This window comes from Selaginella moellendorffii, unplaced genomic scaffold (assembly GCF_000143415.4).
Source record: "Selaginella moellendorffii unplaced genomic scaffold, v1.0 SELMOscaffold_8, whole genome shotgun sequence".
Taxonomy (NCBI): domain Eukaryota; kingdom Viridiplantae; phylum Streptophyta; class Lycopodiopsida; order Selaginellales; family Selaginellaceae; genus Selaginella; species Selaginella moellendorffii.
The window spans coordinates 2,649,954-2,675,039 of record NW_003314269.1 but is presented as its reverse complement, the minus strand read 5'-3'; the positions used below and the strand labels follow the sequence as shown (position 1 = coordinate 2,675,039).

Sequence of the window (25,086 nt, the reverse complement as noted above, 5' to 3'; positions counted from 1 at the left end):
GTGCCATCTTAATTATATTAACTGATTGAGGCAAGTTTAAGTCAAAATGAATTTTAATCATAGTATCCAAGCTAGGAAACGATATTTGTGGCCCAATGGTTTTGCCACCTAAGCAACATCTCCATGGGAACCCCAAAAGCTATTGTTCTTCTGCCCACACAATCCCTCATAAGAGTTTTCTAGGAGCCAAAAAAAATTGACAAGCAATGCAAAAGGGCCATAGACTCAGGCAACATTTTTTGTTACCTATTGTCCATGGCTTATGCCCCAACAATTCTCTACCCTAGCACCTAGTTTCCACTCACACCTAGAGGAAGTTGGAATAACAAAAGAGTTTGTGCTTACCCTAACTTTGATCAACCATGGTGGACTTGATGCTCTTGGCCTTTTGCTGCTGGAACTCTTGTGCAAGTGAGTAGCACTCGTAGAAGCAGTGGGAGATAAAATCTTGGCTCTGTGATCTAGGCAGCTTGTACTTCTTCTGGAGCTTGGTTTTGTAGTGCACCGAGAGGTAGCAACACAGCCCAATACAAGAGCCCATTAAACAAGCACATTGAAAAAATGAAACTCACATAAGAAAGCAAGAAGCAAGGAAGAAACTTAAGAGCTTACATTCATTGTCCACAACCTCGGCTAAGCGTTCAAAGGTTATGCAAGGAGTGCTTCTAATTACACAACTTGCTCCATGACAAGGCCAAGGAAATCACATACATGTCAATAGAAAACAAACACTTAGACTACCAGTCTCTAAATATGGCTAAAGCACTCTCAAGCTTCTCTACAAAAAGGAGAAAGAATTGGGTTATAACTTTCCAAGTCACACTGTGTTGGTTGCTCTTCTCCCAGTTCTTCACAAACCCTAGAGCTCTAGAAAAGAGAATAATTACTGAAAGACATTACTTAATTATGTGTTTTACTTAGAATATAAAACAATAAGCTATTAGGAACATTAATATATTATTTCCCAGATCTAGTCAAGAAAATAATTATTTGTAAATATATATGTTATAGAAACTGTAAATTCAAATCTTATATTGCATAGTATTATGTATTAATAAACTATATTTGCAGTTAGGAAAAGTATTTTAAAATATTACTAATTCATCAAATACTACATACATTATTTTAGTTTTTTTTGTTATGAGTTAGATTGTAAATAGCTAAGGCTACATATAAAAATATAATATATACTCCTATTGTTAAAGTTATTTAATTTTTTTATATTAACATTTGAAGTTTTGATCATGGTCCTACACATTCATAAAACTAAATCAGCCCACCATCACTTGGTGTTAGGTTCTATATGTTTTACTGATATTTAGATAGGCCATCTGTATAGAATATAGTTTTCTTATTATATTATAGATACTGTTAAATTAAATTATAAAAGTTATTTTTGACCTAAAATATTCAAGATTATAATACTTCATAAAAGAGAATAAGATTGGGTAAATTGATTCTTTTTTTTATAAAGCATTAAAAATAAAGTTATTCATTTAAAAATAAATATTCACTCACTTGGGTAACCTGTTAAATAGAATTCTCTACCAATTTTGGATTTTGATCTAGTGATTCCACCAAAGGCATACATAATCTATCATCTCATAAATACAATTTGTTACTAGTTAGATTAGCAAAAACATTGTATATTAGCACTTGGATAACTAAAAATCTTTTGATACCACACTTCCGTCACTATGATAGCACAATTAGCAAGAGATAGAACCTACTGTTAGAGTCTAGCTAACACTCACCACCCAATGTCCTAATCTTTGCACCCATGAATTCATCTGGTAAAGAGAGTAAAATATTTACACTATGCAAATTTGCCACAATGAGAAGCATGTGAGCGATGAATGCCCCTCCCCTGGTGCTAGTGGCTAGGAAACTACATGCCAAACAATTCTTCAATGTGATGCCCAATATAATTCTTCTGGCACTAGGCACAACAATAAGCCCAAGGAAGATCATAACAAACGTTACCATCTAAGCATAGACTCAAGCCAAAACCAATTGTCACAACTAGTGTTGCAAGTTCTAACTCCTTCACTTTTGCCTTCTCTAGAGCTTGTGCCACCACCTAAAGAATATAAAAGAACTCCCAAAACTTCCATTGAAAGGAGAATAGCTTACTTTGTAGATTGCTTGCTAGTGGTTTAGACATGCTGCTAGAGGCATCACACCACCATACTGTTGAAGCAACTCTGCCTTTGAATCCAAAGAAACAAAACAAAACAAAATAAAAATGAAGAGAGAAAAAAAAGTACTTACAAACTTAATGACTCTCCCAAAATCTTTCCATCGCTAGTACAAAGTTTGAGAAAATGCAATCTCATTGCAAGAAAATCCATTTACAATAGCGGCTCCAGTGTCATCGCCATGGTTGGTCCAAATTGCGTTTGGCCAAAATCCCGACCGCCACCAAACGCGGTTAGCCGAATGCGGTCGGACAGCTCTGTTCGGTGATTCCGTTCGGCGAAAAAAATGGTGATCGCGCTTGTAGGGGCTAGATTTCTGATGCTGCTGTGGCTATCACCATTGCCACTGCATCTCCACTACTTTGTTGTTCTCCTGTTGCTATGGAGCGATCCATCCATCCATGAATGCCCAGCCTAGCAAGCCTACATAGAATTTGACGAAGAGGACTATAGCCTATAGGAGCTGCGTGCGTACCGAGCTCTATAGGGCAACACTCTCCAGTCGGTCGGCCTTTGCTTTCAATTGAGCGTGGAGCAGCTCATTGAGGCCTTGCAAATCGCCTAGTCCGCAATGCTTGAAATTTTTGCCCTAAAATGGAAATTACAATTCCATGATTCTAGCGATTCAAGCGATTCTAGCACAATTGAGCAATGGTGCCCGATTGGGCATGGTCCCATGTTACCAAGCTCACTCTTTATGCTTCCAGCAAAGGAGCTGGGCATTGGAAATGTAATTATTGTGGAAAAATGTATGGTGGTCTGCCAAAACGAATCAAGGCATATCTTGCTAAAATTTCTAGGTATGATGTTGAAGCATATAATGCTTTAAATGTTCCTCTTCATGTTCAGAACCAAATTCACCGAATGTTGGTGGAGCAAATCACTAATACCCCTTTGTCTTTACTTTCTATAGCAAATCTACAAAGTAGGCATTTTGATGGGGCATCTGCTTCTGGAGTTGGTACACAAAGTGTTAGTCAATCTCAGCCTATGAGTGCTTCTATAGGCCATGAGGGATCATTTGCTTTGGTTTTCCTACTTTTATTAATGTGGTTTTACTAAAAATGTTTTTTTTTTATCAAAAAAATTTTATGAACCGCTCAGCCATTCGGCATTTTCACAGCCGGTCGGCCGGTGGGCATTCGGAACAATCAGGACCAACCATGGTTGTTGCAGCTTGTCTCAATTCCCAAAACAAGTAGTACACTAGCAGCTGTAGCAAAAAAAAGGGCACTATACAGGAATTTGCACATTTGGGATGAATGTGACACCATTGCAAGGGATTGGCAAGAGCATGCCCATAGCCCATAAAACCCTAAATCAAGGGAAAGAGATCTAAATATAAGCTTGAGGTGTATTGTTATTATAAATGCTTTCCACTAAATCCTAGAATTTACCCTCTTAATTTCAGCAATCTCCATTGCAAAAGGTTTAGTGTCAATGCCAATTAACACTTTGCATGTGACATGTGTGGTAGTGCCTTCTTCTCTCACCCTAGGCAATTAACTGCTTCCCATTGGCTTGATAGCAAACATCAATAGAATTATTTGTTAAGATATGGTTAAGGAAATAACCCTTTTACAGCTACCCCTATCGGACGGCTGCCATTGGCTGAATCCAGCAGCCCAGAAAGGTCAACACTCCCTCCTTATTATTATATCAAATAACTTCATACATTAATTTAATGTGGTTTGCATCTAGACCACCTGCAAGATCGGATTCCATAAGCTTAGGTGGGACATGTATGTAATAACCCTTGTAATAATTGCTCCAAATAAAAACATTATTTTGAAGTTGACATGATTTTAAAGTTATTTCAGTGGTTAAATATTTTGTAATATATTTTCTCTGGATACGCCAGATTTAACCACCCTAGCATATGCTTCAGGTTATCCAACTATCTTTTAACCCCTTAAAACCCTTATGGGAAACGTCATGGGGCGAAGGGAGAGCGCATTGCAATGCGCGCCATGGATTGTTAGGGTGTGAATTGCGCTAGGGCAAATGTTTGCGGTGGGGCATTGGCGCATCGGCTGCCGGAGGCATTGGATCTCTCGCGGCTGCCCTGGATTTTGATCGATCTTTCGCTCGCAGCGATCGATCGGCGCCAGCGCCATGGCGGGCATCACGCCAATGCTGTCGTCGACATCGCTCCAGTACAAGAACGCGCTGGATCGAATCGCCGGGCCGCCCCAGTTTCGGTGGTTCTCGTGGACGCAGCCCGGGTGTGGGAGCCCGTGCTCGCCCGATCAATGCAGTGCCAGTGCCAGTGCCAGCGCCAGCGCTAGGGCGTCGTCTCGATCCAGGAGAGTCCAGGTTCTAAATATTTTTGTGAGAGCCGCTTGGTGTAGTGGGAAGTTTAGAACGAGGTCTCACGAGGAGACGAGGTCCGTAGAGAGCAGCACAGCCATCGAGAAGCGTGTCCTCACGCACTACTCGTCCGCCAGGAAGGATTTTGACATACTGGAGAGGCTCACAATCTCTGAGACGTCGTCGGTGGGGTTCATCTCGCGGGATGATGTTGTGTCCACGGATCAAAGAGACTCGGAGGAAGAGATATGGACGATCAATGACAGCGCGGAGCTGTATAAGATCGATGGGTGGGGCGCGCCATACTTTTTCATCAATTCTAAAGGTCACGTTAGCGTCCATCTCCACGGACATCTGGATGGTAAATTCATCTTTGAAGTTGTCCGAAGGCAAGAATTTTAATCTTTTCTGTTTTGTTTGTTAATGGCAGGCTCGGACGAACTGGACTTGGTAGATCTGATAGAGAGCCTCAGACGAAGAAACCTTCAGCTACCAATGGTTCTTCGTTTCCCCGAAATAGTGCAGCACAGAATTCGCCAGCTGAATGATTGTTTCAACAATGCCATTGCGAAGTTCAGCTATCAGGCAAGTTTCTCTTTTCTTTTGATTTGTTTTTCAACAGTTCGCTCTCCTGACGTGTAGCGGCATTTTCAAGGAGTTTTTCCTATCAAGTGTAACCACGACCGCTATCTCCTCGAAGACATTGTGAAGTTTGGGGATCGGTGTAAGTTTGGGCTAGAAGCAGGCTCTAAACCCGAACTTCTGATAGCTATTGCAAAGCTAAGGGGCAGTAAGGACGCGCTTCTCATCTGCAACGGATACAAGGCATTTATTTGTGACCCTGTTCCACTGTCGAGGCTTGATGAGTTGTGTGCTGTTGACTTGTGAGTAATTGACTCTAGCGTCGATGGTCTCTTGACAAGAATTTGTTTCTCTTACTTTCTAATTTTTGTTTCTAACTCGTGGTGCTGATGTGCAGGATCGGGTATATATTGAGAGTGTGTTACTGGCGAGGCAGCTTGGCGTGAATGCCATCATTGTTCTTGAACAGGTTTGTATTTCTTTTTATTCCGAGTAGTTTATCAATGAACCTATGACAGATGGAGGAGCTAGAAATGGTAATCCAAGCGTGCAGAATTTTGGGAGTTCGACCCATGGTCGGTGTGAGGGCAAAACTAAGCACCAAACACACCGGGCATTGGGGTGGTTCCTCAGGCGACAAAGGAAAGTTCGGTCTCACGGTGACTGAGATCGTTCGTGTTGTGTATACGTTGAGAAAGGTTTGTTACGCATTTTTATGCTGGATTTGATACTAACACTTGGAACATGCAGGAAGGCATGTTGGATTGCCTTCAACTCCTGCATTTTCATATCGGTTCGCAAATTCCTTCGATCTCTATTATCAAAGAAGCCATGCGCGAAGGAAGCCACATCTTCTGCGAGTTAGCTTTGATGGGCGCACCCATGGTATGTACTCCTTTACTTTCGGTATAGTGGCCATCTGAAGCTTTCTCCAGCAATATATTGACGTCGGAGGCGGGCTTGGTATTGACTACGACGGAAGTAAAACTCAATCGAGTGCTTCAACGAATTACAGCATGCAGGTGGGCCATTTGTTTTACGTTTTCGAAGCTCACCATGGTTTTCTCTTTTCCTATCCCAGAATTATGCAAACGATGTGGTGGCAGCTCTGGTCGATGCTTGCATTTTAAAAGGGGTTGCTCAACCCGTGATCATATCTGAGAGCGGGCGGGCGCTGGCATCCCATCATTCCGTCCTCGTCTTCGACGTTCTCAGCACGTTTGAGCGGTCCGAGAACACTTCCCTCGCAAATCTGGAAGTTCTGATGAATAACTCGCCTTATGGCCAGCTGAAAGACAATGGTCGAGGCTGCTGTGCCAACTCAAACTGTCCGCCTTGTTCAGCAAGCCCGGCCGCCGATCAAGATCCAGGGGAGTACCTCCTTCACACGTTTGAGAAGGTCTACAATACCATGGACGAGTCCAACTTCAGAGAGTCATACAGCGACGCCAAGCAGTTCAAATCCGAGATATCCAGCCTCTTCAAGCTCGGATGCCTGAGCCTGGAGCAGCGAGCTCAAGCCGATGCCCTGTACGAAGCACTCTGCCATCGTGTCGTAGCACTGTGCAAAGGAGAAGATCTTCCGGACGAGCTCCAGGAGCTGAGGGACTCACTGGCCGCAGTCTACCACATCAACTTATCCGTCTTTCGCTCGGCTCCCGACGCCTGGGCCATCGACCAGATCTTCCCGATCATCCCACTGCAAAGGCTGACCGAGAAGCCGACTGTTCAAGCTACTCTGGCCGACCTCACCTGTGACAGCGATGGGAAGTTTGATCGGTTCATCGGCGAGAATGGCGAAGTAGCAGCCGCCCTCCCTGTTCACGAGCTTCGCAAGGGAGAGCCTTACTTGATGGGACTCTTCCTCGGTGGTGTCTACCAGGTAAAGTTTCCTTCTCTCTTTTGTTTCCGGTACTAAAACTTCAAGCTCTCTCAGGAGGTGATGGGAAGCGCTCACAATCTCTTCGGTGGAACAAACATAATTCACGTCAAGATCAAGCCACAGACGAGCAGCGACATCCTTACCTCCGCCGCGGCATTGCTCAAGAACGGCAGCTCTAGCGGCCGGGGAGGCTACACGATCGAGAGAGTGATCCGGGGCCAAACCATGGAAGAAGTGATGCGAGCCGTCCAGCACGTAGGCGACGAGATGACCGAAGAGCTGCGAAGGGAGGCCGAGGACGCCGTCGCAAAGGGCCATCTCTCGGTGGAAGAAGCGCAAGCACTGCTAGTGAATTATAAGAGAAGCTTGGGATCCTACACTTACTTGAGCCGATGATATGCTCCCGCCAATTATTTTAAAGCAGGAAAAAGATTCTCTTGATAAAAGTTTTAGGGTTTTGCTTCGTATCCATAGAACCCTAGGGTTTCTCGGGCTCTGGCGATGGCGAGCGAAGACGACGACGCTCGCAGTGGAGGCGAGCAGAATCGTGCGGAGCAGGAGGAGCCTGTGGCGGAGGATGCGGCGGAGGAGGAGGAGGAGGAAGAGGCGGCGGATGGATCCAATGCGGTAAGGAAGCGGCGAGTGCTCGAGCGGCTGGCTCACAAGATGGAGAAGGAGGATGTGAATGTGCGTGTCCACGACATCCAGATCAAGGGGAACAAGCGCACCAAGGACTGGGTGATCGAGTCGGTCCTGGGCAAGATGAAGGAGGCGACGACGCTTCAGGATATTTTGCTGGAGGCCGCCAAGGCCAGCGTCCAGATGGAGCGCATGGATGTGTTTGAGAGGTGGGTCATCAATTTCGATGTCGGGCCGCCGGAGCTGCCAGGAACGACGAATGTGATCGTCGAGGTCGTGGAGCCCGAGAGGCCTTACTCGTGCAATGTGGGGATGTTTTCCAGGCCAGAAGTAAGTTCTCTGGGTCTCTCGAGCTTTTCTTTTCTAGTTTTCATGTTTCTCATGGAAACTGTACTGCAGTCTCGAAAATGGTCGCTGGAGGGAACCTTGAAGTGGAAGAACTTGCTGGGTTATGGAGAAACTTGGGATGGAACTGGCTGCTACGGCTGGGACTCCACAGCTGAGAACAGTGTGGGAGTGAATTTCCCCAGGTTTAGAACTTGGCCTGCTGGTTTCTTCACTCGGGTCTCGTTACTCTCCCAGGACTGGCACAAGTACTCGTCTTACAAAGAAAGGCTGCTAGGGGTCTCGACTGGCTTGATCCACGACAACAATCACGAGCTCAGCTACAACTTGACGTGGAGAAACCTTGCCGATCCGTCTCATAGAGCGTCCAAGACTGTTCGCGGCCAACTTGGTCACTCTTTGCTCTCGGCTGTGAAGTATAGCTACAGGTTGGACACCCGGGATTCGTCTGTGAGACCAACTGAAGGATTCGCATTTTCCACTTCCTCCCAGATCGCTGGCTTGGGACCCGACGCCAGGCTCTCGCGGTTCTTCAGGCAGGTACTTGAAAGTCACGATGTTTTCTCTGCCTTTATCTTTACTGATGTCTTCTTTTCTTGCATTACAGGAGCTAGATTTCCGTTTCGCTGTTCCTCTAGGCGTGTTCAACGCAGCCTTGAATCTCGGTACCTCGGCTGGGCTGATCGTTCCCTGGGGGAAGGATTTCCTGAGCAAGTCGACGCCTCTGAGCGACCGGTTTTACATGGGAGGACCGAGCTGTCTCGTGAGCGAGCTCCGGGGCCCGTTCAGCCTGGTCGGCTTTCGAACGCGTGGAGTCGGTCCCAGGGAACTCAGGCGGCTTGTCAAGTCCGGCAACGAAGAGGAGGTCGGGAAGAGGGACACCTTGGGTGGAGACTTCGCCATCAACGGCTTCGCGGATCTCTCCTTCGATCTGCCGCTCAAGTTTCTCAAGGAGCACGACATCCACGCTCACGTCTTTGCGTGCTCGGGCAACATCTTGAGCCTGGCGGACAGGAAGAACATGACGGCGCAGAAGTTCTTCTCGGGGTTCCGGTCCTCGGTGGGCGCGGGCTTGGTCATCCCAACGAGAATGTTTCGTCTAGAGGTCTGTTCGATCTTTGGTTTCTCTTTGTTTCTCCTAAAGTTTGTGTTTTGCTGGTTTGGAAGATAAATTACTGCCGAGTTCTCAAGTACCAGGAAAACGATCGCGTCAGGAAAGGATTCCAGTTGTGCTTCTCGCCTCCGTGAAAGAGACGGGACGTTTTTGACTCGATTCTATGAAGAAATTTGTCCGAATAAATGGATTTTTGAGTAGTCTAATGTTAGAATTTAGTATATTCCCAGCTTGGGATCGCTGACCTTGCGGTCCACCCGCTAGTCAACTACGAGCATATTTTAAGAATGTGCCTGCCTTCGTGGCGCTGACGTGGGTTAACAGCGGCCACTTGAGCTTGTGGTGGCTGCCTCGTGGAAAAATGAGGGCGTAGGGTTTTATTTCCAGCATTTCGCCTGGGTATGGTGTCTCGCAGGGATTGAGCGATCGAACGACGACGGTGCAATCGATACGATTGCGTGGCGATGCTGCTCCAGTCCGGGGGCGCCATTCCCAGGCGGCTGTCGTCCGGCTTCTGCGATGATGATTCTAATCGGCAGCGATCTCGTCGCTGTCTCTGTGTTAGAGCGGTAGCTACCACGGACCCTCCGGCTCCAGCATCCGAGGCGAAATCTTCTCGTAGGAATGTCAATGGAAGCGCAAGGATTAATGGCAGTGCTGGCCGAAGCATGGTACGTTTTGTTTTGATTTTTGTCGGTAGATTGGTTTTCTCATGGCGCGCATGGCAGCGAGTGGGAGATATGGCGGAGGAAGTGAAGAAGATGAGAGCTCAGCTCGAAGAAGACGAGCAAGTCGCTTCATTCATGCGTGGGCTTCGAGGACAGAATCTCTCGGACGAGCTCTTCGCGTCATCGACCGTAAAGCTTCGCCTTGTCGAGGTAAGAAATATGTTTCGTCGAGCCAAAATGAAGAGCCATGTTTTGCAATGTTTCCAGGTTGACAGAGAAGGAGACAAGGAAGCACTGCCCCTGGTTTATAGCCCCCAAGCGATATCTGCGTACTGGGGAAAGCGCCCTGCCGCTGTTTTCACTCGCATTTTCCAGTTGCTTGGTGTTGCTGGCGGATTTCTTTCTCACCTCGCTGGAGACATCGTTTCGAAGAAGCTGAAAGAGGTAACAATACTTATTTTGTTGTTTCCCGGAGTGAAGGCACTTTACTTGCAGAATGAAGTCGCGCGAGCTATCGAGCTGAGGGAAATTGTAACATCGCTTGGACCTGCCTATATCAAGCTTGGACAAGCTCTCAGCATTCGTCCTGATATATTGTCTCCTGCCGCCATGACTGAGCTACAGAAGCTTTGTGACAAAGTACGTTGGATTGAACTTGGAACTGATTTGCACTTCATTGTGACCATAGCCTTCTTAAATGTTTTCTAGGTGCCGTCATTTCCGAACGACATCGCAATGGATCTTATTGAGAAAGAATTGGGCCAGCCATGGACTGAACTGTATTCGGAGCTTTCTCCGTCTCCTATTGCTGCCGGTATGAAGAACTAGAAATTCGCTTCTATACTTCTCTTTAAGTTGATCTTTGCAGCATCTCTGGGGCAAGTTTATAAGGGTCGGATTAAGGAGACGGGGGAACCCGTGGCTGTAAAAGTTCAAAGGCCTTACGTACTTGAGACTGTAACTATTGACTTGTACATCATCAGAAAACTTGGGCTCGCTCTTCGAAAATTTCCACAGGCAAGTTTTACCTTCGATGTAATTTTCTTGCCATAATTGTGTTGCGCTTGTAGTACAGATAGCTACAGATGTTGTTGGTCTTGTGGATGAATGGGCTGCACGGTTTTTTGAAGAGCTTGATTATGTCAATGAAGGTCGGAATGGAACTAGGTTTGCAGAAATGATGCGGCAAGACCTTCCTCAGGTTCGAGCTTTTGAAATGGTTCATTTGATCATCATCTTTGCTGCAGGTAGTTGTCCCAAAAACTTACCCCAAGTATACATCAAGAAGAGTATTAACAACCGGATGGATTGATGGAGAGAAACTTTCTCAAAGTACAGCTGATGATGTCGGAGATCTTGTAAATGTAGGTGTAATTTGCTATCTAAAACAGGTACGTGCTTATATATTCCAGTGTTTCGGCTTCCGATTGTTTTCTCATTGAATATTTGACTGTGAAGTTGCTAGATACAGGTTTATTCCACGCTGACCCACATCCTGGGAATCTAATACGCACTCCTGATGGGAAGTTGGCCATACTTGATTTTGGTAGGTTCCTTGTGTGCGTTAGGATTGAAAATGTTAGTAACTGTTTCGCATGCAGGTCTGATGACACAAATAACAGATGACCAAAAATACGGAATGATTGAAGCGATATCGCATCTTATTCATCGTGACTACGAGGCTATTGTCAAGGATTTTGTGAAGCTAGATTTCATTCCCGAAGGAGTGAATCTAAATCCGATTATGCCTGTTTTGGCGAAAGTGTTTGATCAAGCTCTAGAAGGCGGTGGTGCCAAGAACATCAACTTTCAGGAACTTGCCTCCGATCTGGCTCAAATCACATTTGATTATCCTTTCCGGATTCCTCCATATTTTGCTCTTATAATTCGAGCTATTGGAGTTCTGGAAGGCATTGCATTAGTAGGCAACCCGGACTTCGCAATAGTAGACGAAGCGTATCCTTACATCGCACAGGTATGTATGTTTTATTTTCTAAATCATTGCCACTCAATTTCCTTTTCTGTTACGCAGAGGCTTCTTACAGATGATTCTCCTAGATTAAGAGAAGCTCTTCGGTATACCCTCTACGGGAAAACCGGTGTTTTCGACGTGGACAGATTCATCGATGTTATGGAAGCGTTTGAGTCGTTTACTCTGGCTGCTAAAAGTGGAGGCGGTGAAGCACTCGGTGGGGATATGGCATCCCTTGGTTCGTTACCGAGTACTTCAAGAGACATTATCTTGCGAACGACTCGTCAGGATCTTCCGTCCGGACAAATGCACGCTAGGGTGGCGCTGGGATTTATGGTCTCCGAGCGTGGAGAATTCTTTCGCGAATTTATACTAGACGAGGTATGAATTTACTCAGTATCATCCGCAATCCAAAACTTCTGGCTGCAGGTTGTGAAAGGACTGGATGCACTGTCTAGGGAGCAAGTTGCTCGTGCGTTGCCATTGCTGGGCCTGGACAGAATCGATACCATTTTAAGGTCTATGCCTGTTGTTGGCGTTTTTGCCAGTGCTTTGCCTTTCATGCCTCATCGGCTACTCCCCACCATTACAGCCATTACAGAAGAAGACGAGCTTGTATTGAACAACGTATATAAAATCATCTCCTTTTTTGTAGAAGGAACTCCATCGTTCAGAACAATCGATCGGGTATGTTGTGACTTGTTTCTGTAATAATGACCCCATTTGTTTCCATCAAACGCAGGGAAATGGATTGGAAGTGCTCAGGTTACTAAGAGAATTCCAACCCATTCTTCCAAGCATTTCATCGAAGCTGGTTCCAGAGATAGTGAGCCGTTTCGCATCGCGTGTTGTTGCCAGAGTCCTGCGGGAAGTTTTCTTGTGAAGCACGTCAAACAATTTGGACGACGAGCGAAAGACAAAGTCACGGCAAAGGTACAATCTCTCAAGTTGTAAGTTGCAAGTCAATTGAAATCAAAACTCTGTTTGACACGAGGCTCTGAATTTGTGCGTCTGTTCTTCTCACTTCCGTGTGCTTTGTCTCCTCTAGATGCACAGAGCATGCCAGAGCGATGCAATGAAGAATCTCGCTCTATGTTAATTGTACGCAATCTCAGGCCAGTTCTAGCAATCTGTTTTATACTTTTTAAAATTTTCCTTCTTTGATTGTAGCAGTGGGAACCCCTGGAAAAGGGCTTCACAGTCCTGACGTGTTATATTTCGACTGTCACAGGGCCCTGTACAAATAAATGTAGCTGCCAAAACTTTGGTCTTATGGGGAGCGAAATGTGGATAACTACTTGAAAACTGTTGGTACTTTCTGTCATTTACTCCGCTTTGTCAAGAGACTAATTTGGTGGTTTCCTGCTCGTAGGTAACTGCAAATGGGTTCTCTGGGAAACTTGCAGCTCTGGAAACGCAAAATTAAACTTGCATCAATAAGATTAGAGCAATACCTCGAGTAAGTATTGCGATTGCTATGGCTAGTTTTTCTGTGTGTGTCGTCATCTTCTAAGATGTATCCTAAGTTGATGTTCGTTTCCTTTAGTAACACGTCGGTGGCACCTGAAAGACTCCACAGTAAGTCGGATTTCCATGAAAGAATATCTCACGCTTACCATCTTGTGGTTTATCTACAGCTTGGAGCCGAAACTCTACTAGTCTCTGTTGGAGGTAATTCTCTCGCTGCTGCTGCTGCTGCATGCTTTCTTCGAGCAGTTTAGAAGCTGGGAAAATCACACCGCGTGTAAACACGGGAACGTAGCAAAATACCATGCAAAGTTACCAAGGTCGGTGTTGTTTCTCACATTCCTGGATTGTTGATCAGCATTTTTCCTAGACAGACAAACATATTGTGCCAAACATACAAAAAGTCTCCATGTGATCCGAGCTTACTTGTCGGTGTATTTTACTTTGTCACGGTAAGGCTTGACCAGAACACGAGCTCCGCAAACATAGTGGGGATTGCCTTCGGCCAGAATGGTCTTGACAGTTTCTGCATGGATGAAGGTTACGAATCCAAACATACGCTTCTGCTGATAAGGGATTCGTACGTCCTGAACAGGACCATAAGCGCTGGCAAGCAAGCAACAAGGCAGCTACATGAGAGGTAATACCTTTTGATATGTTTTTTACTTCTTTACCTGAAGTGCGCGTTCACATCCTCTTCAGTGAAAGCGCTCTCAGCAGGGAACGTCAAATATATCTGACGAGAGCTGGGACTTACGATGCCATTATGATCATAATTATCTCCACGATGAGCCGCAACCGCAAGCCTGGAACTTTCTTCGACCAGGACGACTGCCTGCTGTCCATTGGGCCTGAGAAGCGAACTACTTGTCAGACGCATGCAAGACGGACTCGAAAGAAGATCGATCGGCTTACTGATCGATGACGAGAGTGTTCTTCATATGGCAAAGCAGGCTGGTTAAACCGGATCCTTGTACGGCCTCGGGAGTCGCCAGGAACCCGTCAACGTGGAGAGCGCTCCCGAATTCCTCGAAGTACATCTGCGGAAGCAACGAGATTGGCACCGGTGACTTTCTGGCACGGAGCAGCTCTTGAATCTCCAATTCCAGCCTCTCCAGAGCCGACTCTGTCCCGTGCTCCTCGATTCCCAGCGAGTTCGGAGTGTGGAGAAATCTACACCCGCTGCCGTGCTTGCAGTGGCCCCGGGAGTAGTAGACGCAAGGCTTCCACGCGTGGCTACTGTTATTGCTACTGCTGCTGCTGCTGTTTGGAGATCCGTGCTCCGAGAGACTCAGCATCAGATCGTGTTCGTCTGACTTTTGCTGCTGCTGCTTCTGCTGCTTCAATCTGTTCCTGTTGAGGAACGCGAAAGTTTCCGGGTAGAAGTGATCATTTGGGAAAACTCCGGCACCAAAGAGAGGCTGGTGCTGGTATGTATCTTGTATTGAAGGCCGATTCATTAACTCCGCTTGTTGTTGCAGTTGCTTCTGGAACGGGACATGGGAATTGACGAGGGGAGGATGGTACACGTCTCTGAGATGGTAAGTGGATTGAAGCTGGTGATCGAATGCGGTACCAAAGTGGAAAGGTGGATGCTCAGGCCTGGAGAATGGAGCAGGATGATCGAAATGAGCATTAGGACTGGGAGAGAGGCCAAGTTCCTGCTTTGCTTTGTCCACCACGGAGAAGAGGAGGGCATCCGAGCCGAGGGCCATCCGGAGCATATCTTGCTCTGCCTCGTCTTGCAGAAGCAGATATCCAATGATCTTTGAGACGTGCCTGGGATCCAGAGCCTGCACTCTTGCGTACAGCATTCTGGTGAGCTCGTAAGGATCCATATGATTTTTTCTACAGAATGAATGGAGCCGAGGTGAGCACCGAGGAGAGGAGCAGCAGCAGTAGCAGCAACAGCTGCACAGAATGCTACTGGTAACATACCTCGTGTGTGGTTTTTTTTTCTTCGGATGTACTAATCCTGCGAGAAGTGATTCGTGCAGTTCATCGGCTCCCTCAAGCTGCTTCTTCAAAAATGGGAAGGGGGAGGGGACCCTCGTTCTCCACTGTTCAACCAATCACTCTCCCGAGACCTGCTGACAAATTCGAATTATTGGACTATAGCTCGGATGGGCTCTCCAGCAGATCCCTTGCAAAGAAAAGGCAAAAAACAAGGCCGCAGTTCAATACTACACGGATTCTACTGTTTTAGTGAGCGAGACTTTTGAAGCATCAGCAAGGAAAGCTTTTTCCTCTAACCAGAGAAAGCAGGTCGCGCAAGCCGAGAAAGGGATCCTTCAGACAGAGCGTCAGTTTTATATTCATATCGGTCACAAGGAGAAGAAAAGGAAGCAAGCGCTGCTCTGCAAAGATTGAGAGGAGCAGTTTTCCTGGTAAGGTTTAAAGCCCAGAAAAGAAAAAAAGAAGATACTAAAGCTTCGTTTTCTTCGCAGATTAATGCAGGCCGAGGAGAATCGTTTCTCTTTTTTTTCTCAGGTAATGATATGTTACAATCTCAGTGACTAAAGGCTTTGGCTTGTTACGCAGGATGAAATCTCGCTGCACAGTAAAGTACACAAAAGGGTAATGATATGTTACAGCTTGGTGACTCAAGCTTGGGTCGATGAAATCTCGCTGCAAAGTACACTACGCAAAAGTTTTTCAAAGGGTGGCAAAGATCTTCCAGCGTCTTGTATATCCATACCACTCTTCGCTCGCTGCTCGTAGCACCTACTCATTCACTCTCTGCAGGCGGTAAGTAGCTCTGCTCCTGTTGCTGTGTGCTGCTGCTTCAGCTCGCTTTTGATTTTTCCAGAGATTTTTCTTTGTCAACCAATCTCTCGCTTGGTTTTTCTTTTGTTTTGCTTTCTCTGCTGCCTGCTGTTTCCTCTTTTTTGTTACGAACTTACGTCGCTCGCTTGGCTTGCAGGCAGTGATTGATGGTGTTGCATCAGCACCACCCGCTGTACGTAAGCTTCCGCTCTCGATTTCTTTTTCCTGCTACTGCTCCTGCCTTTGGACCGTGCAATGCATCGGACTTACGACGCTGGCCCCAGAAACAAAACCGTCTCTTTTTCTTCCTGTTTTTTTTTCTCTCTTCTTCCTCTTCCTGGTCCCAGTGAACGTGCTGTAGGCAGGCGGGATTTTGTTTTTGTCGCAGTGGCCAGGCTCTGGTGATTGAGGGAGAGTTTACTTCCATATCCTCGGTAAGAAATCTCTGGTTTTCTTTGTTTTTCTTTAGTTTTTTTGGCTCTTTGTTTGTTCTGTAGCATAGGAGTATGCGTTATAAATTCCGAGAGCAGTCTTGCTCTGTGAGACACCGACGGTGACGTTGCTTGGATCTGCAGGAACAGCGCTGCGAAAAAATTAGCTTTACAAAAACGAAACCATTGACTCCCAACAGTGATCGTGGTATGGTTTTTCTATTGTCTTCATGTTCTCTCAATGCTAATGTTTTCTATTGTCTTCATGTAGAAAAATCTATACACGTGGGGCAAAGCTCGCCTTCCACTTGGCATTTCTTATCACAGCGCGTTTCATGGCGGCGAAGAACGAGGAGGAAAAAGCCCGGCCTTCTTCCACCCCGATCAGGTCCGTGTTACTCTACGCTTGCTACCTCGCCGCCATCTTCTACGCCAGCGATGGATTCATCCCCATCCCAGAGCTCCAGTTCGCGGCATTCGCGTCCTTCTACCTCTTCGTCCTCGCCAAGCTCGCGTTCCCTCCAGTCACAGCGACCCGGCCGCCGCAAGCTTACACCGGATTCAAGCTCAAGATCCTCAGGTACTACGTCTCGGTGGCAGCCGTCATTGGCCTTGTTCTTCCTCTCATCCTCCTGCTAGTCGGACTCTACCGCGGTGACCGGCACCTCTTTCGATCGGTAGTGCCTCACACCGCGCTCCTCGTCTTCCAGATCATGTCCGAGAGGGTTGCCGGGAGCTCCGACGCGGTCTCCTTCCCCATTCGAGCGTTCGTTCCCATCTCGTATAACGCGAGGAGGTTGTTCACCATCTGGAGCTGGATGATCGTCGAGTTTGCGAGGCCCGGTGGCGGCGGCGGCTGGGAGCGCTTCGCAAAGTTTGTAGCGGTTGCCAACATGGTGTTCTGGAGCTTCAACCTCTTTTGTTTCCTGCTTCCCTTGTTCCTGCCCCTGGCAATGCGGAGTTACTACGAGCACGCGATACGGAAAGAAAAACTAGAGACGCAGAGAATCGACTAAAACTAGATTGGACAAACTTACAGCAAACCCTCCGGGATTTATTCTCAACTGGCAGGGCTCCGTGAGACGAGATCGAGAGAATAAAAGCTTGAGTGTACCTCGTATGGAAGTTGTTTCAATCAAGAGAGGTCGTGGAGGTCTCGAGGATTGGCCGTGGTCTCTCTTTCTTGCTTTCTCGTTGCCGCTATGTCGGCCATCTCCTTCGCAATCTTCTCCAAGCGTGCTCTGTCCTTGGCAGCGGCCTCGCATTCGTCTTTGTCCCTCCAAACGGGAGCGGCAGGAGACGAAGCTCTCCTAGGGGACGGCACCGAGCCCGACGCTATCCCGGCGATGGTCTCTCCTGCTTTGGCTCGAGCCGCGGCGACGCCCCTCTCCTCCTCTGCCTTGTCTGCTCGTCTCATCCTCTCTACGTGGTTCCGCTCCACTGCAGCTGCGGCCTCGGCTCCGGCAGCCTCGACTTGGACTCCGCTCACTTCTCCGCTGTCCGACTCCAGCGACGTTGTCCAGTCCGCGTGCTCGCCGCTTGTGGCCTTTTCATCCGCCATAGGTCGTTAGGGCTTGAATGTCAGCTGAATGTGGCTGTCCACGTCGGCGCTTAGCCAGGGAAGACCAAGCTGTGCAGGTCTTTCGCTATCTCCTTGGCGGGGGCGGTGTAACCTTCAAAGTCGCAAAATTCACACTGCAAGCCACATTTTCTCAGTCGAAAAATGGTCTGAAAGGAAGCAACTTACATCTTCCCCGCTTTTCAGCTCAATGACCACGCCGCTGGGTCTCAAGCCTCGTCTGCTGGCATGGATTTTGGAGATGCTGGTATGGTCCATTTGTATTACCTGTGCGCGACATCAGAGAGCTATTAGACTTCACAGACTGAAGCTCTTACCTTCTGCTTGTCATCTTGAGTAAACAAGATATAAGCCGTTGTTACTAGCAAGGTTCCACTGTATTTGTGAAGCATTCCTTGCCGCCAGCATTTAAAGACTGCTCACGTTCAAATTCACTTAGCAGCTGTCCATGAAAAACCTTGCACTCACGCACCTTTGACAGCACTGTTACTAGACTTGAGTGGAGCGTGTCTCCCCTTCTCGGACCAAATGGGCGACATGCACTTCTCCAAATGTGACCCTGTGCCAACGACCTGTGTATGATTCAGCTTAGTTCGAGTAACTTGTACTCAAGTCGAAAGCTCACCTGATCAAAGATTGTTTTGCAAACTGCATCGCGATCGGACAGCTTGCTGAACTCTAGAGGGCGTTGATGGAAAGGTATTAGCACGATTGATCGTTTGCCTGAGAGCTCAATGCGCATCATGCGATCAATTGGGACCACGTACAGGTTTCGGCTATCGGCAAGAGTCATCTTCGTATCGGCAAAGCAAATGTGTTTTGGTGTAACGTATAGTGTGCCACGCACTTTTTGAGGATTTCTGCAAAACGGAGGGAAGTTATTGAAAACAATATTCCAAAAATCATAAGCGTCTTTACCTGCAAGAATACGACGCCACCAGCTCTTCTTCTTTTGGAAGACCGAACATGAACTGGAAAAAGGCCAACCCGTGAGGAACGATACCAGCGAAAACTTGAAAGCAAATTTACCTGCATCATTCGTTTGTTTGCAATGAAGTTCTGTTGCTCGACTATCTCATGGGCTTCATCATCAGTCCTCTGCTTCAACAGCCATAAATAGTCGAGAATGTGGAGCGTGCCACTGTTCCCGTCAACTTCAGGTTGCCGATTTTCTTCCTGAGTATTAAACTGGTCCCAAGCTCTCCAGTAAAGAGAGCACAATTCACGAGTGTCAAGATCCCAGCAAGCCAGGATCTGACGTAGACGGGCAGTTATAGTATCCATTTGTCCACCGTCCAGACCTTGACCATCGCCATAAAAGTAGTCATAAAAAAACGAAAGGCTCTCTTCAAGGAGCCTCCTTTGCTTCGGGGTCATCGGATTCGGATCCTCGTCCCTATTCAGCGCAAACTCCTCCAGACAGAAAACTAAAGCTTTACATATCTCCTGCATAGAAGAAGATTCAGGTACAACAACCCTCTTCTTTACAATACGTACCGTGATTAGTTTTTGGAAAACGACTGGATGCGAAGAGTCATTCATGACCATAAGGTGCTGATCTAGATGCCCGGTTAACGGTTGCAGGTTCTGATCAAGTGTTTCACCGTCACTAATTGCTGCCTCATCGAAGATGAGATGCAAATCGCGTCCAATTCTAACCTGCAGCTGAGTGTTCAGAAATTGAAAGCATTGTAAGAAAATAAAAACCTGTAGGAGTTCGACAACGGAGCCGACGACGTTGTCAATTGTTTGCTCAGTGAACCGCTGTATTTCCTCAAACTTGGGATTGAGACCATCTTTCACACTTCCGTGCCTTTCCAAAATCTTAAACAAGCTCAGATTGTTCGCATCTGCATCTCTGTCCAGTCCAGATGATAGCAATGATTAGTATAAAAATAAAAACGCAAGACGCGTCCTTGCATTACGTTTCCAAGGGTTCGCGTCCATTACTATTTCGCTGTGTTTCCATCAGCCTCCGTTCCAAGTCCTGGTGTTGTTCCATGACAGCATTCATGTTGTTCAACTGGTCCATTACCATCGTATTCAGTTTTCAGTTATACAAAATAAAAATTATTACCTTCACGCAAAGTGCCTTTGAAATACTTAGCTCGGAAGATGATATGCCCTCTGCGGTGGTTTCTTCAGGAAGATCCCGCAAGCACAACTTCTCTAAAAGCTCAACGTATGTTCTGACGGCTGTACAGATCGCGTCTTCAACATTTTTAAAGTAAAAATTGCCAAACGGAAGTGTTGCAAGCCTTGTCATCATTTCGTCCATAACTTCACCAAGCATAAAATATAAATCTAAAAAAGAAAAAGAAAGTTATTTTCTGTAAGAGAAGCTCTGTTATACTTCTTACCTACAACGGAGAAAGAAAATAAGGCACCCGACTGAGCTGAAAGAGGCTCCCACTTTTCTGCAGTGATACTGGAGCTCACCCAGCTAAAAAGAAAAGCATGACTTAAAAGTCTTCTGTATACATGGTACTTACTCAACCATTCTTGTTCTCGCGGTGCTAATTAGTTGATTGATGTGGTCTCCAAATATCCCATGGAGATCCAGAAGCTCGCATTTTTCACCGGCCAATTCAATGTCCTTATGAAAAGACAGCATTTCCATTATCAAACTCTGTAAGAAAGAAAGTTAGATCTAGAAACAATTTTGCAAGCTATACCTCACAATCTTTAGTAAACATCTTCACTTGTGCCACCCGGATACAGTTTATTACGTACGCGGACACCTGCAGAGCAAAGTTAAATACAACGTTTGAATAGCCATGCCGCTTTACCAATTTGTAATAGACAGGAACAGCTACAGCAGTCAAAGATACTGCCTCAGGAAATGTATCTTTGAAAGAAGTTCTTAACTCCGTTACGTCCCCATGCACCAGTTTTATGACATTTGACAAATGCTGAAGAGAAATCTCTGTAGGTTGTTGAGTGGAAGAAATGCCGCCAAAGAGGTGGTGATAAAATCTTTTCTCGCATGAGTTCTAATAGATAAAGTGAGGATAAGAGAGAGATTTTATGGTCACTGTGGACAAGGACACCGCAACCGTAAGAGAGGCATTACCTTTATCCAGCTTTTCAGTGGAATGAGAATCTCTTTAGGATCCGGATCCCAGCGGAGAACAAGGCCCAACAACTTGAGAAGGCATGATAGTGCTCCAGATGGTTGATTTTGCGCAAAAACAGTCTGAAAGTTCTCAATCGCATCAATAGCCGGTTTTACGAGCACTGCACCCAGTTTAAACAACAAAATCACGGAAAAGGAAAGAGAAATGAGTAACATTTGGACATACTCGAGACCACTGCTGTGTGTAATCCAAGCTCGTCTTTCGTTAGCTGTCCTCCTCGTGCTGAGTCACAAACAGGAAGCCACTCTTCCACAATGGAGGACAGGATATGGACGTTAATATGGAAATTCCGTGCCAAAACCATCACAATACCCAGGCTGCATCTTTGCTTACGTATCCGATAGTGAAAACCAAAGCCAGCCACAATACCATGCCACTGTGCAGCAACGTCAACGTTGCCTATACAGAATTGTTAAACAGGAAAATAATACTTAACGTGGTTCGAAACATACCTTTCTTTTGTGGCTTGTAGGCCATGGATACTAGAGCATCAAATGCTTTCTCGACATCTGGAACCGGTGGTCTCAAGAGTAATTTGTTGGAAGGAGCATCTCTGAAGGCGCAGCTCAAAATTATATCTAATATCATAAGCTAGCAAACCTGTAAAATCTTTCGCACGAACAAGAAAATCGCAGTTGTATTCCACTGGTCTTCTGTCGTCCCTTCTCATCCGCTAGCATGTATGACATCAATGGAGTCTTTCCTTGCATAACACCCTGGCTGAGTGCTTGAGACTCGATGTTACTGAAAGAGACAATCACTTGTCCGAGGAACGGATCTTGATTCCAAGGCGCCACCTGTAAGCAAAAACACTCACTTGAAAATTCACTCTGAAAGTGATGTGAACTTGCCTTCAGGCTCCTACTGGAGCTCCTACTCCGAAGCACCTTCTTGAGCTTGGATTTTCCAGACGCTCTGAAAGATGACCCCCCTATTTGTCTGTCCCAGACTTCTATAAGCACTTTGTCCTGCACACTACAGCAATTCAGAGCCCACTTAAATACGAAATTTTTTAAAAATCGCAGGCCACGTCGGTGCCAAGCAAATCCGCTACAGTGAACAAGAGCAAACTATACAGAAAAGCATAAAGTACTAACCTGCTCACGCGAATCCATGGCGATGCTGCTTGCCATTCAGCATTCCCGGTACTGGGAACAACGTCAGTTAAAAAAGCAGGAGTCGGCTCTTTCCCAAGATCACCCGTGCCGAATTTTTCTGATCCAGATCGCATCGGCAAGACAGTGACCGACGAATAAACATGGAGCTGCTTTAAAGCTTCCCTGCTGCAACTTAAAGGCGACACGCAGCCCACCTCCAATGGCTTAAGATTGTCCACCGAAACCACGTCCACTTGGACAAAGCCAGAGAAAGATGGACGCTCACCGAGCTTCGCAATCAGCGTGGAAACCTCTTGCATTTGTTGCTGCTTCCAGCGCTCATAAATTTGAGGGTCCTCGAATTGGTCCAGGTTGACGGACTGGAGTTGATTGTTTTGCAGCGCGTCCAGCCAAAGCGAGAGCTCTAAAAGCCAAAAACGAATGAGTCTTTGAAAACCATGGATCTGTCTTTCAAGACCTGCTCGACGATACTGTGCCGCTTTCTGGGCTCGGAGCTTCACGCTGTGGAGCATGGCGCGATCGATCGTCGAAAAGGCGCCAGTCACAGTCTCTGCATCGGCCAGTCTATCGTCCAGGCTCCTTGCGGGCGACGAGACAGCGAACACGGACCTTAGAACAGCCTCGCAAAGATAAGCGTCCTCGCTGAAATCGTTCACTTCTTCCTCCTCGTCTCCGCTGAATTGTGATATCTCTTCATCTACACTCACCTACAATCGCAAAGGTTTCTCTGGTCGATTTGAGGAATTCTAGATTCTAGCTTACCTCCTTCGTCGTAACGATCCCATTCTTCACCGACACCTCCCATTTCTTTCGCGGTGGAGTATACGGCAGCCGCAATGCCGAGGAAGAATCATCCCCTGGGACCGATATTTCGCAGTCCTCATCGCTGGAAGAGCTCGGGGATTCGAAGCTCCCGTCGAGAATGCAGGAAGACGGAGCAACGAGCCGCTCTGGATCGCAATCTTTGAGCGATAATCCCCGGACTGGAGTCGTGCGCCTGGAGAGAACAGCCGACATTCTATCGCGACGACCGCGAGCAGCAAATTCCCTAGGGCAAAGAGCGATCCTGAGGAGAACAGCCACGAAATCTAGCTAGAACAGCTCCTCGCATCGATCGAGAGCTCATCGAAATCTCGCGAGCACAGGGAATGGCGAGCAAGATATCCCAAGAGAAGGAAGAACGCTTCTATCAATCAAAGAAAATGCCAGCAGCGAAACCTATATATCAAGCCTTGAAATCAATCGCACGTTGCCAGTTAGCCGACGTGGCGCCATCCACCGCGTCCACGCGGGAAAAAGCATTCTCGCATCGGGGCCAATCGACGGGCAGCGATTTTCTCGCATTATCGCCCACTGTCGGTAGCTTGACGAACGGCTGCGATGATTCGTTCATCTTCCACCAAACTCTCGCTTTCTGGGCTCGCAATTCTCCGATGAAAATTGAGTCCCTGGAACTATAAATTCCAAGTCCCCACCCTGAGAAAACTTTCGACAGCTTTGACTGTAAGATCGATTGAGAGGCCTGTTCACACAAACACATTATGAAATTCTTTGAGCACTATTGAAAGCTTACTTTGAAGGAATAGTGCTCAAGAGGCCTTCTGCAAACACCATCAAATCAAAAGAATTATAGAGCTAGAACTTAAGAAAGTACCTGACTTTGGCGTGCCAGATCTCCTGAGAAACTTAATCTCTCTCTCTCCAAATGGAACCAGAATCCTCATCTGTTCTAGCGTTGTTGATCCATTCTAACTGTCACCGCCACCTTTAGTTTCATCGTTGTCAGCCTTCTTGGCGTTCTTTCCTTCCGGAGGCCAAGGATGACCACAGACTGGAGCTTTGAGAACAAAGCCTTCTGGTAGAATGGGACTCACGGGGGCCGGGAGTCGACCGATGGCATCAACCAGTGGCGCGATCTTTGGTTTGGGCCTTGCAGCTCGGGGAAGCAAGCGACCTTTCTTCTTAAACCAGAGTGGATCGAGCAGCGCCCTCATTCCAAGCTTGTTGTAGTGAACTTTGCGGACAGTTCCTCCAGCTTGCTCGATTGCGATCTTAGCAGCCGTAGTGCATCTGCTAACCTGTTTCAAAGACAAACCTTTGTTAGAATGTACCAAGCGAGTGACTAAGTGCGTAATATAGACCTCAATGTGAATAGGAATGTCAAAATTCTTGAGACCGCGTCCCAGTAGCAAAACTCCATCCTGAATGTACTTCCCAGAGCAGCGCGTATCCTACAGATCAGAAAGTTCAGTCGGGAAGAACAGAAAGTTTAAAAAGTAAAATATGTTCGTACGTGAAGTGTCTTCATGGTAATCAGCTTGCCGGGATCGATCTTTCCTTTCAATATATGCTCTTTCAGCCTCTCCAGCGTCACCTCCTGAACAACAGAACAAAGAAAAATCCATCAAAATCGCGTTTTCTGAGAAAAAAAGAAGTAGAATACGGCAAGTACCTTGAATTGGAGCTCGAATGGAGACTTGCTCTCGTACTTCTTCGGCAAACGCACGCGTAGAGGAGTCTGTCCACCCTCGAAACCCAACCTCGGTTTGTGGCCTCGTCGCGCCTTCTGTCCCTTTTGTCCCCTCCCACAAGTCTTCCCCTTCCCCGATCCTATACCCCGTCCAACTCTCTTCACATTCTTCCTCGCGTATGGATTGTCCGGCAAGTTCCACAGCGGGAGGAATCCGCCCTCTGGAATTTCTATGGGAGCAACTCGTGCTTCCTCTTCTTCGCCCTGTGCTTCAATCTCCTCTTCCACTTCTTCTACTTCTTCTTCCACTATTGTTGCTTCTTCTACCTCTTGCTCACCTCCTTCGATCTGGAGCGCAGCCGCTCCTGCGCGGAGCTTCTTCAGCAATCGAGGGTCCTCCTTGTAAAG

At 46.8% G+C, this 25,086-nt stretch overlaps 6 protein-coding genes and 1 long non-coding RNA gene across 12 annotated transcripts; 5 read left to right on the top strand and 2 right to left on the bottom strand.

The window, feature by feature from the left end:
• Positions 1-4,106: 4,106 nt before the first annotated feature.
• On the top strand, positions 4,107-7,430 carry LOC9632306 (biosynthetic arginine decarboxylase). Its single transcript, XM_024671987.1, has 9 exons — positions 4,107-4,869; positions 4,939-5,093; positions 5,151-5,333; positions 5,488-5,559; positions 5,609-5,788; positions 5,841-5,975; positions 6,026-6,112; positions 6,172-6,972; positions 7,027-7,430. The coding sequence occupies exons 1-9, from the start codon at positions 4,314-4,316 to the stop codon at positions 7,366-7,368; spliced, it is 2,511 nt and encodes an 836-aa protein (XP_024527755.1). The 5' UTR covers positions 4,107-4,313; the 3' UTR covers positions 7,369-7,430.
• A 9-nt stretch (positions 7,431-7,439) lies between these two features.
• Positions 7,440-9,276, top strand: LOC9632305 (sorting and assembly machinery component 50 homolog B). Its single transcript, XM_002967391.2, has 4 exons — positions 7,440-7,941; positions 8,011-8,496; positions 8,564-9,061; positions 9,124-9,276. Exons 1-4 carry the CDS (start codon positions 7,474-7,476, stop codon positions 9,202-9,204), a joined length of 1,533 nt encoding a protein of 510 aa, XP_002967437.2. The 5' UTR covers positions 7,440-7,473; the 3' UTR covers positions 9,205-9,276.
• A 172-nt stretch (positions 9,277-9,448) lies between these two features.
• LOC9635749 (uncharacterized protein sll0005) lies at positions 9,449-12,700 on the top strand. Its single transcript, XM_002967390.2, has 13 exons — positions 9,449-9,741; positions 9,799-9,948; positions 10,006-10,182; positions 10,234-10,377; positions 10,447-10,552; positions 10,607-10,755; positions 10,814-10,939; positions 10,986-11,129; positions 11,197-11,284; positions 11,340-11,713; positions 11,771-12,091; positions 12,140-12,397; positions 12,453-12,700. The coding sequence occupies exons 1-13, from the start codon at positions 9,535-9,537 to the stop codon at positions 12,591-12,593; spliced, it is 2,385 nt and encodes a 794-aa protein (XP_002967436.1). The 5' UTR covers positions 9,449-9,534; the 3' UTR covers positions 12,594-12,700.
• Positions 12,701-12,851: 151 nt separating this feature from the next.
• On the bottom strand, positions 12,852-15,375 carry LOC9632304 (zinc finger CCCH domain-containing protein 23). The gene is made up of 8 exons (XM_024672353.1): positions 15,116-15,375; positions 14,093-15,025; positions 13,852-14,028; positions 13,604-13,783; positions 13,494-13,543; positions 13,327-13,434; positions 13,165-13,273; positions 12,852-13,118 (listed from the first exon to the last, which is right to left on the bottom strand). Exons 2-8 carry the CDS (start codon positions 15,013-15,015, stop codon positions 13,049-13,051), a joined length of 1,617 nt encoding a protein of 538 aa, XP_024528121.1. The 5' UTR covers positions 15,016-15,025; positions 15,116-15,375; the 3' UTR covers positions 12,852-13,048.
• LOC112345480 lies at positions 13,201-13,985 on the top strand. 2 transcript variants are annotated; one of them, XR_002992069.1, is made up of 4 exons: positions 13,201-13,288; positions 13,348-13,497; positions 13,552-13,817; positions 13,880-13,985. It is a non-coding gene; the product is annotated as an uncharacterized LOC112345480 (long non-coding RNA). The 2 variants fall into 2 exon arrangements; XR_002992068.1 differs by having other exon boundaries at positions 13,348-13,817.
• An 83-nt stretch (positions 15,376-15,458) lies between the features above and the next one.
• Positions 15,459-17,494, top strand: LOC9635748. 2 transcript variants are annotated; one of them, XM_024672354.1, is made up of 6 exons: positions 15,459-15,564; positions 15,625-15,667; positions 15,719-15,925; positions 16,101-16,377; positions 16,446-16,582; positions 16,646-17,494. In XM_024672354.1, exon 6 carries the CDS (start codon positions 16,710-16,712, stop codon positions 17,388-17,390), a length of 681 nt encoding a protein of 226 aa, XP_024528122.1. In that variant the 5' UTR covers positions 15,459-15,564; positions 15,625-15,667; positions 15,719-15,925; positions 16,101-16,377; positions 16,446-16,582; positions 16,646-16,709; the 3' UTR covers positions 17,391-17,494. The 2 variants fall into 2 exon arrangements, with proteins under 2 accessions (XP_024528122.1, XP_002967435.1); XM_002967389.2 differs by having other exon boundaries at positions 16,441-16,582.
• On the bottom strand, positions 17,372-23,960 carry LOC9635747. Of its 4 annotated transcripts, none has more exons than XM_024672349.1 (25): positions 23,863-23,960; positions 23,782-23,809; positions 22,971-23,730; positions 22,666-22,915; positions 22,188-22,611; positions 21,942-22,065; positions 21,691-21,887; positions 21,543-21,643; positions 21,256-21,489; positions 21,027-21,190; positions 20,743-20,946; positions 20,629-20,694; positions 20,446-20,582; positions 20,314-20,396; positions 20,031-20,257; positions 19,879-19,976; positions 19,661-19,811; positions 19,451-19,612; positions 18,983-19,399; positions 18,872-18,924; positions 18,579-18,813; positions 18,426-18,525; positions 18,271-18,368; positions 18,122-18,220; positions 17,372-18,069 (listed from the first exon to the last, which is right to left on the bottom strand). In XM_024672349.1, the coding sequence occupies exons 3-25, from the start codon at positions 23,223-23,225 to the stop codon at positions 17,986-17,988; spliced, it is 3,963 nt and encodes a 1,320-aa protein (XP_024528117.1). In that variant the 5' UTR covers positions 23,226-23,730; positions 23,782-23,809; positions 23,863-23,960; the 3' UTR covers positions 17,372-17,985. The 4 variants fall into 4 exon arrangements, with proteins under 4 accessions (XP_024528117.1, XP_024528119.1, XP_024528116.1 ...); XM_024672351.1 differs by having other exon boundaries at positions 23,782-23,806; XM_024672348.1 differs by having other exon boundaries at positions 22,971-23,809.
• Positions 23,961-25,086: the final 1,126 nt, after the last annotated feature.

Coding starts and splice junctions, on each gene's coding strand:
- LOC9635748 (XM_024672354.1), top strand. CDS start 16,710: ATGGCGGCGAAGAACGAGGAGGAAAAAGCCCGGCCTTCTTCCACCCCG.
- LOC9632306 (XM_024671987.1), top strand. CDS start 4,314: ATGGCGGGCATCACGCCAATGCTGTCGTCGACATCGCTCCAGTACAAG. Junction 5,334..5,487: donor TCATCTGCAACGGATACAAG/GCATTTATTTGT, acceptor GCTGATGTGCAG/GATCGGGTATATATTGAGAG. Junction 5,789..5,840: donor TTGTGTATACGTTGAGAAAG/GTTTGTTACGCA, acceptor TGGAACATGCAG/GAAGGCATGTTGGATTGCCT.
- LOC9635747 (XM_024672348.1), bottom strand. CDS start 23,225: ATGTCGGCTGTTCTCTCCAGGCGCACGACTCCAGTCCGGGGATTATCG. Junction 20,695..20,742: donor TTCCTGTCTATTACAAATTG/GTAAAGCGGCAT, acceptor TTTGCTCTGCAG/GTGTCCGCGTACGTAATAAA. Junction 18,070..18,121: donor AGCTGAAAAGCGGGGAAGAT/GTAAGTTGCTTC, acceptor TGTGGCTTGCAG/TGTGAATTTTGCGACTTTGA.
- LOC9632305 (XM_002967391.2), top strand. CDS start 7,474: ATGGCGAGCGAAGACGACGACGCTCGCAGTGGAGGCGAGCAGAATCGT. Junction 8,497..8,563: donor TCTCGCGGTTCTTCAGGCAG/GTACTTGAAAGT, acceptor CTTGCATTACAG/GAGCTAGATTTCCGTTTCGC. Junction 9,062..9,123: donor CGAGAATGTTTCGTCTAGAG/GTCTGTTCGATC, acceptor CTGGTTTGGAAG/ATAAATTACTGCCGAGTTCT.
- LOC9632304 (XM_024672353.1), bottom strand. CDS start 15,015: ATGGATCCTTACGAGCTCACCAGAATGCTGTACGCAAGAGTGCAGGCT. Junction 14,029..14,092: donor AACACTCTCGTCATCGATCA/GTAAGCCGATCG, acceptor TTCGCTTCTCAG/GCCCAATGGACAGCAGGCAG. Junction 13,435..13,493: donor GAGAAACAACACCGACCTTG/GTAACTTTGCAT, acceptor TGATTTTCCCAG/CTTCTAAACTGCTCGAAGAA.
- LOC9635749 (XM_002967390.2), top strand. CDS start 9,535: ATGCTGCTCCAGTCCGGGGGCGCCATTCCCAGGCGGCTGTCGTCCGGC. Junction 9,949..10,005: donor TAAAGCTTCGCCTTGTCGAG/GTAAGAAATATG, acceptor CAATGTTTCCAG/GTTGACAGAGAAGGAGACAA. Junction 10,940..10,985: donor TGCGGCAAGACCTTCCTCAG/GTTCGAGCTTTT, acceptor TCTTTGCTGCAG/GTAGTTGTCCCAAAAACTTA.